Below are 9126 nucleotides of genomic sequence, written 5' to 3'. Positions count from 1 at the left end.
TGCATGCGCGGCGCTCCCGGGCAGGGAAAGTCCTCGACTTACGACCGGTTGGGTAGTCCTCGACTTACAACCGGTTTAGTCCTCGACTTACGACCGGTTTAGTCCTCGACTTACGACTGGTTTAGTCCTCGACTTACGACCGGTTGGGGTCGCGGCATTAAAAAGGTTGAGAACCACTGTTGTAGAGAAAATAGGAGGTGGCAGGGTTATTAGGTATGTTCACTACCTTGAGTTATATATATAAAAGTAAAAATAAAATGAAATAAAATAAAATAAAAATCTAACAATGATTTAAACCTGAAGGCCTTTTTTGGTCATAAGCATCTTCCACATTTGCTTTTTTTCTAATAGTTTGAAAAGCCTGGCCGCCGTGAAAATTTTGATTATCCAGATATGGCAAAGGAAGCAGGTAACATCTCGTCTATTATATTTAAAACTTGGGCACAGCCAGTGACACATAATGCTATTTGCTTGGTGCTCCAGATACATAACTAGTGGCATAAACAGTCAAGCAGTTCTGTATTGCCAATAGCCATGTTTTCCAAACCACGGGGTTTTAAGTTCAGCTGCTTATGCTAGAGAGGTATGAAAAGTTAATTATCTACATAAGAGAGGCAATAGAAAAAGGCAATAGAAGAATTGCTGTGTGTGTGAACTTTAACTAAGTTATCTTCATTTTATAATGTTCCCTTTCTGATCAGGTCTCTGCTTCAGAAGAGTAGGTAGGGTACAATAAATACCGCTGTAATATACTTATTTTAAAATATAACATTAATGTAAACATATTGTGGGAAGATTTTCCCTGGTTCGGGTCTCCAGCTGGGAAGCAGACCTTTGGCTCAGGCGGAAGAAATGACACGGAACAAAGTAAGCTGCCGGAAAGTAGGTTTATTTACAAAAACCAGACACCATACGATACAGCGGAGGTTCCTGGACTAGCTAGTGAATTTCCAAGGTGAGGAGGTCCTTTTCTTATACCCCTCAAGTTATTGAGATTATGATTTGATTTTTGAAAGGATTTTTTGTTAATTTAATTCTTTCTAGTTTGTGTCTGTTTTGACCGGTAGCGATTAATACTGTCTTCAGGAAGTATTCCTTTGTTCATGTAAATATGTTCCTATGTGGTTCATGTCTGTTTTTGTTAGTGTTGCAAAAAGTTCCACCTGTTGAGATTGATGGGTCTAATTCAGGGGCAGGCAACCTTGGCTCTTTTATGACTCATGGACTTCAACTCCCAGAATTCCTGACTGGGAGTTGAAGTCCATGAGTCATAAAAGAACCAAGGTTGCCTAACCCTGGTCTAATTGTTTCCCTGAGACAGGTGTCTGCTGTTCTCACCCCCCCCCAGGAATGTTTCTTTTTGTTTTGGCAGTTTGGCCAGAATGGCTCAGGGGAAGGGGAGTGGAAATGAGAGACAGGAAAAAAAAAACTTTTCTCTTTGGTCTTTTTAAATTCGGCTTGACTTGTCCTTAGTTTAAATGGTTCTTTTCCTGAGGTGTACCCCCTCCTTCCTGGCTTCATCTACATTTGAGATGGCAGTTTTAAGGGTCTGGGTTTCCTTCGTGATATTTAATTGTAAGATTTCTTTTCTTTTAAAGGAAATTGCTCACTTGTTTTGGGGTTTGGGCTAATTCTAAAGTGTTCTCTCTTGGCGCCAATGATTAGTCATCTCTCAACACTTTAAACATTGCCGATCCTTTAAATGCATTTACAGCTGTTTGCGCCATCCTGTGGTCACATGACTGCGATTTATCATAGGGTTGTTTTTGTTTTTGTTTTTTGGAAACCAGTGCTTATTTCGGATTTCCAGCAAAATTGTCCATTGGAAACAGTAGCTTTGCTTAAAGACCATGGTATTCACTTAGTGACTGCTGCATTTGCTTTATGACCGCTGCATTCCCTTAACAATCATGGCAAAAAGTCATAAAATCAGATGCAGTCACATGATGACCTGCTTAACCACCGGGCTCAGTTGCAGTTGTAAATCAAGGACTACCTGTAACCAAAAGTTATGATAACAACAGATGCCTTATCTGGATTAACCCAAAGTTTTGAAACTAGCAGTTTATTTAATCTGCCCAAGAGGGGAGAGAGTGTGCTTGCACATTGTTCACTTACGAAATCTGGCCTTTTACATACATCTTAACTGTCGATGCAGGTTTGTACAGTAAGTTTCTGATCAAGATTTTGTAATATGTTTTTTAAACCTTATTTAGGTCAAAAGGCTCTTGCTGATGCAGGCGTTCCGTACTCATCTGTAGAGCAGGCATGTGTAGGCTATGTATATGGTAAGTGAAGGTATTAGTAAAGCTCACATTTTATCCCGATTCTCCTTTGCCCATTTGAAGCTTGTGTCCTCCTCCTTGAAGCAGAGCTTATAACATATTTATAAATATTCTAACAAATGTTTAGGGCTTTCTTCTAATAAAAGGCAAAACACGAGGACTTGCAACATGTTGCAGAGCAAAGCTCTCTATAGTGCTAGAATTGCTGACAACCTTTAACCTTTCCACCTGCGCAGTTGATTGTAAAATAGATAATGGAGAAGAAACCATTTTTATTGCAGTAGTTTTTGCAGGAAAGTTCATTTAACCCTGCAGTCTTCAATTTTGATTGTTGCATGATTTAAAATTTACTGAAGAAAATATACTTGATGAAGATACAGATAAATTGTGAATTGAATCTATTTTTTTTTTAATCTACCTGCGAATCTGAATGTTTCTCTACAATTTGAGATAAGGACCTTTTTTGTCCCACCAAAAGGCCCCTGACTAGTTCACATTTCATACTAAGCCAGGGCAACTACAGTAGAATAAATCACAGGAGGTTGGAATCATACAGCTAAGTCATAACTCTGGCAAACTACAATGGCTGCATTTCCGCATCATGTCATGCCAAAAATTAATGTATCACTTTAGAGGTTAATATGAAGAAATTTAGCATCTTTAGAAAGAGGCTAGAGAACATGATGGTATTTTATCGAAACTTACTCTGCATGTTTTTTTTATTCTAAAGGTGACTCAACCTCTGGGCAGCGGGCTATTTATCACAATTTAGGTCTAACAGGCATCCCTATTATAAACGTTAACAACAATTGTGCTACTGGTTCAACAGCTTTGTTTCTAGCAGGACAAGCAATAAAAGGAGGTAAGTTACATCTGCTCACCCCAAAGAAAAATATAGTTGTATTTAACCCCTGGTCAGGAGAGAAGCTGGCAGATTCTCTAAGATGTACTGAATTAAACATGCCGTTTTTCTGCACTTTTGAATGCATGCTTACTATTCATGTACAATCTTTACAGATGCAAAATAAGAAATGTAAGAATATAGTATGTGCAGACTTATGGGCACCCTTTTAGTCAGTACTTTGTAACTGCTCCTTTGGCAGAAATAACTCCTTCTAAAGGTTTCCAGGAGACCTTTTCATTCTTGCTTTGGGATTTTTTTCCCCACTTTTCCTTGTAGAATTTTTCCATCTTAGAAATAATGTTAGTTAAAAAAGGTGGGTAGTTGCAGCCAGACTTTTGCTTCAAACTAAACATCAGCTCAGCTAGTTTAAGAGCGTTCGTATCACAGATGTCATATTGTCTGCTCACAGCATAAATTTGATGCACATAATTCCGAGTCTTGCGTTTGTTTTGAGGGTCCACGCTGACTGGAACTCCAAATACTTCTGCAGAAAAATCCAGTCTTGGTCAACCAAGCTTCCCCCCCCCCCCCGAGTAATTAAAGTTTGGGCAGCAGGGAAAGAAAAGGGTGATTAATCCTTGCCTATCTCCTACCAATTATTTAGAGAGCTACAGATCGATCTACCTTCTGTTTCCCTCTTTATTAAAGCTTAAAGCATAATTATCCAATCATTTTTGTATTTAAGGTTTGGCTAACTGTGTATTGGCTCTTGGATTTGAAAAGATGGCAAGAGGATCCCTTTCAGCAAGTCAAGTGAGTGTTCAAGTCTTTGCTCTGCAGGAAATGTGGAGGGGATGATATTTGAAGAGATAATCCTCCCAGAACTGGTTCAGAATATATATTTTTTTAATCTCCTAAGGGGCCTGTTGGAGAGGTCTAGACAATAGATGGAAAGTAGCTTGAGTCAAGTTCACAAAGTAAATGAATACTTAATAATAATAATGATGATGATGATGATGATGATGATGATGATGATGATGATGATGATGATGATGATGATGATGATGATGATGATGATGTTGGAAGGGACCTTGGAGGACATCGAGTCCAACCCCCTGCTCAGGCAGGAAACCCTACACCATTTCGGACAAATGGCTGTCCAGTCTCTTCTTAAAAACTTCCAGTGTTGGAGCATTCACTGCTTCTGGAGGCAGGTTGTTCCACTGGTTAATTGTTCTGTCAGGAAGTTTCTCCTTAGTTCTAGGTTGCTTCTCTCCATGATTAGTTTCCATCTGTTGCTTCTCCAATAGCATAAAACTGTGGGGCCCAGTCGCTTCCATCTTTAGTTAGGACCCCAGGTTCCACTGTGCCTTAGCAATGTAATCCTTGATAAGATTCCACTGAGGTTTTTTTCTTAGCAATCCTTCAGGCAAGTGGCACAGAGGCCTGGCCTTTTGGAGCAGAAGGCAGCTATGATTCAAGCTGAAGGGGGCAGAAAGAAGAAAGCAAATTTTCTCTAGTCTACTAGAATCCCCCTTCATTGGAACCATCAAGGCTTCTAGGAAAACCGTGGTCTGGAGTTTCTCTCAAGGCTTTCAGTCTACATCTGAGTTTTTCAGGAAGGATTGGGAGACAGAGCAGTGGAGCTCTGAAACATTGATCTCTGTCCAGCTAAAAATATGGGGTTGAATGCCAAAGCTCCATATAAATGGCAGTTGTAGAGCTAGAAACAAAGTTTGGAACACGTTGTCATTTGCGTTAGCCCACAAAAAAGAAAGAGGCATCCAGAAAGAATAAAGAGAATGGTGAAAGAAGAGAAAATTAACGCTCCCAAAATATTTGCGTTTTTTTTTTACTGGGAAGCCAACTTTTGAGTGGGTTTGGCCCATGAGCAGGAACCTTGATAATGATATGATCAGATATGATATGATCAGAATGATCAGGCAGGGGTCTCCTGAGCATATGTTTGTTACAGCTAGGTATTCACAGCAGACATAGATATTAAGATTTGTTCATTTTTTTTCTTTTTTCTAAAAAAACTATTTTATTTAACCATTTTAGGCCTAAAACGAATAGGATGAGATGCTATTCCCCAAGTAGGATTCTTGACTCTGAGGATTCATTCCAAGTGTCCTTTTTACTTTCTGGCTATTCCTTTCCAGAAGCATTTTTGAATCTAAGCTGCCTGTTAAAAGCCTCATATTTATTACATCTTCTTCAGAAAGGGACTACAGGTAGTCCTTGACTTATGACCACATTGAGCCCAAAATTTCTGTTGTTAAGTGAGACGTTAAGTGAGTTTTGCTCCATTTTACGACCTTTCTTGCCCCAGTTGTTAAGTGAATCACTGCAGTTTAGTTGGTAACACAGTTGTGAAGTGAATCTGGCTTCCTCATTGACTTTGCTTGTCAGAAGTTTGCAAAAGGTGATCACGTGACCCTGGGACACCGCAACCGTCATAAATTTGAGTCAATTGCCAAGCATCTGGCTTTTGATCACATCATGGGGATGCTGCAAAAGTCGCAACTGTGAAAAACGGTCATAACTCCCATTTTTCAGTGCTGTTGTAACTTTGAATGGTCACTAAATGAACTGTTGTAAGTCGAGGACTACCTGTACTGTACATCAACTGCCGTGTAGATATGAAAGCAGAAAAAATACTGGATAGAATGTATTAAGATAAAAATTTAAATCTAAAGCAAGAGACTCAAAAGCAAGAATTAGAAAATGGTAGTCAAGTAAAAAATGTGCCTATTATTTTGATGTTGTGGCTTATAGATTTCTCTGGTTCTTTGAAATACCCTTTCCTTATTTGATCCATTTGTACTCTGTTGCTAGTTTGGTTCAACTTATGTCTTTGCTGATTTGCATTGGGCTCCATTATATAGTAGCATTTTGATTTATCATAGGTATGGTATAGATCACGGGTATCAAACTCGCTGTGATGACCCGGGGCACGGCACAGAGGCAACATAGTCAGCTGGCAATTCAAACTGCCCCTTATTTGCTCCAGATGTTCCCCAAATGCTGCCACGTTTCTGGCAAGTCCCAGAACAAGTAATGACACACACATACACACCTTCAGCAGCCTCTGGCTGCAAGTAGTTTCAAAAGTTTTTAGATTAGAACAGCAATTTACTCAAGGCCAAGTAGATAACAAAGAAATCTAATGAGTCTGTGGAAATACAAGCTTGCCTGAGTAGTTTCAGAAGAGAAACCAAAATTCAGTCTGAGGTTTGGAGCACCAAATCAAGTTTGTCAGCCAGTCCAATGTTCAGAGTTTCAGGTTTTACAAGTAGAGATCACAACACAGAACAAGAGATCAGAGAGTTGTTTCCAAACCTCCAATAATTCAGCATTTGTTCCCGACAAATGCCCCTCCACACAACATCTCCTTAAGTCTCAGTCCCCAGGTGTGCCTTGTGGAGAGGGGCGGGCTTCTTCCCTCCTTCTCTCAACTCTCTGTGCTCTAGGATCAGGAGGGGATGGCCCTTGCTCATTGCCTGAGTTCTGTCTCTCATGTTCATCCTGCCCCTGTTCTTCCCTGCCTTCAAGCTGTCCCAATCCTGAAAGGCCCTGGCCTGCCTCGGCCTGCTCCTCCCCATATTCCTCCAAAGCCAACAACGCCTCGCCCTCGATCTCTGACGCCTCGCCCTCGGTCTCTGACGCCTCGCTCTCGATCTCAGGCTCCAGTTCCAGCTCATCTTCCTCAGTAGATTCAGGCTCCGACCAGGGCATGACACTTGCTGTGTCACGTGACGTGTTGTGACGTATCACAACTTTTTTTGCATTGCCGAAGCTGGGGTGGGTGCGTCCTCCACATGATGCAACCGGCCCACGAGCCGGCAGTTTAACACCCCTGGTATAGATGTTTATTGTTTCTTTGAACTTCCTAACATGATACAGTCTCGACTCTTACCTGAAAATGAACATTATAAATTTCACTTGCTTATAAGTTACACACTTGACTCTGTAGTAGAAAATTAATATATTTGATTTTTATAAATTGTTGGATATGTCTGCCTACATGTTTGGTTCAGAAGCAAATGAAATGATGCTGTCTTAAAAGACTATATATGGCTGATAACCAACAAGTGAACTGTCATAGTGTCTTTTCCTTTTTTATACAAGTTTTTATTAATTTTTTAATACAATTCAACAGTGCTTATTCAACAAATGTGCTGTCTGAGTTCATCATTCATCCCTACATACTAATCCCTAATTCATTTCTCCAACCATTGGTAAAATAAGTCTTTTCCTTTTTATGTGTGTTCAATGTAAGACTGTTGTGGTATTCATAATATACTGTATGCTTTGTGTCTTTCAGTTTACTGATAGAGTGATTCCAACAGACAAGCATTTGGAAGTTATGATAAATAAGTATGGCATAGAAGCAAGCCCATTTGCTCCACAAATTTTTGGAAATGCTGGCAAAGAACACATGGAGAAATATGGTATGTTAAAATAGGAAGATATCTTGTATACTGTAACATTGTTAATGATGTGCCACATCACTGTGAAGATCTTTGTGCCCAAAAATCTGATTTCTACAGGGGCACAGTTTTACAGCAAAATACAATCAACTGGAGTTCTGTTAATTGTTTTGATTCTTTGATTCTGAGATCACAAGATCGCAATAAGCACAGTGTTTTTGCTTAAATTGAGTTAAACCAACTTATGAAGTCAGCTTTTTTAAATATACATTTTATATGCTTTTGATTATTTTAGGGACAAAGCCTGAACACTTTGCAAAAATTGCCTGGAAGAATCATAAGCATTCAGTGAACAATCCGTAAGTACAATGTTTTAGGTAACGTGTTAGAATCCAGTCTAAAAAAGAAGTATTGTGTTTTGTTGGGGGGAAAAAGCAAAGAAGTATTTAAAATGGGGAAGGGGGTATTATAAAGGTGGCTAAAAATTTCCATGCTCAAAAAAAGAGAGATAAAATTATGAAGGATTAGGATATAAATACCAGACACAGATAAGCTCTAAATAAACAGCTTCTGAGCAGAGCCAATATTTCTCTGAATATGAATACACATCAGAAGGGAACTATAATTTTCTTGTACTTCCTTGGGAACAACAAAAAGTTTAGTCTGTTGCTATTAGGAGTATTATGGTAGGTAGTCCTTGGACTGACCTGAGCAAAGCTGCTTTATGCAACTACATTGTTCAAATGAGACTTCAAAAAAGTTTCTAAACTTGTGGAAAGAGCTGGCAGAAGCACCAGCAGGAGATATTCATTGCAAAATTGTATGATAATTTGACTTATTATGGGAAGATACTTTTAAGATTTTGAAGAGTAAAAGCAACAGTTCAGTGGCTCTGTTTTTGAATTGTTCTGATTCCATTTGTTCTCCCTGTTTTCTGTAGTTTCTCCCAGTTTCAAAAGGAATACAGTTTAGATGAAGTGTTACAATCTCGCAAGGTTTTTGACTTCTTGACAGTCTTACAGTGTTGGTAAGAATTCAGCACTACAGTGCTTTTGTGACCCCATTTCTCCTTTTATCAAAAAGCTTATAGTATTCTCTTCTTGATTTTTTTCTCTTGGCTGTTTACTTTTGTTTCTTTGGAGCATTTCCTTTTTGCTAGACATTTTTTTTAAATTGGACATTGAATTAGGAACTTTGCACATATCATATTATTAACCACTAATCCATAAGTCTTACACAAATGTGTTAACTTCAAAAGTTACAGAAGTAGTTACATGATAGTGATACATACTGTACGTACTTGAAATTTCAGATTTCCTACACAGTAATATATAAAATAACACATTTACACATTTCTGCTACATAATTGCTTTACAATGCAACTAAGCCAGGCATGTCAAACTCGTGACGTCATGTGACGTCGCGTGACATATCGGGACTTTTTTCCGATTGCCGGCAATGGGGTGAGCGCGGTTTTGGTGTGAAGCATCCGGTCCGTGGGCCGGCAGCTTGACATGCCTGCACTAAGCAGTTTTAAGCCCTGTAATTTCAGTGGTATAAATTT

The 9126-nt window shown here is 39.2% G+C and overlaps 1 protein-coding gene across 1 annotated transcript in view; it reads left to right on the top strand.

Annotated features, from left to right (window-relative positions):
- The window catches only part of SCP2 (sterol carrier protein 2), a 33177-nt gene that overhangs the window by 4034 nt on the left and 20017 nt on the right, over positions 1 to 9126 (top strand). The window contains exons 2-8 of the mRNA XM_015810890.1: positions 352 to 409; positions 2217 to 2288; positions 3016 to 3147; positions 3875 to 3942; positions 7457 to 7583; positions 7858 to 7921; positions 8503 to 8589. Of these exons, the coding sequence (XP_015666376.1) occupies positions 352 to 409; positions 2217 to 2288; positions 3016 to 3147; positions 3875 to 3942; positions 7457 to 7583; positions 7858 to 7921; positions 8503 to 8589 (608 nt within the window). The remainder of the gene's footprint in view (positions 1 to 351; positions 410 to 2216; positions 2289 to 3015; positions 3148 to 3874; positions 3943 to 7456; positions 7584 to 7857; positions 7922 to 8502; positions 8590 to 9126) is intronic.

The sequence above is a fragment of the Protobothrops mucrosquamatus genome, unplaced genomic scaffold, assembly GCF_001527695.2.
Source record: "Protobothrops mucrosquamatus isolate PMUCROS unplaced genomic scaffold, P.Mucros_1.0 scaffold24, whole genome shotgun sequence".
Lineage (NCBI taxonomy): Eukaryota > Metazoa > Chordata > Lepidosauria > Squamata > Viperidae > Protobothrops > Protobothrops mucrosquamatus.
This window is presented reverse-complemented; position numbering and strand designations above follow the sequence as displayed.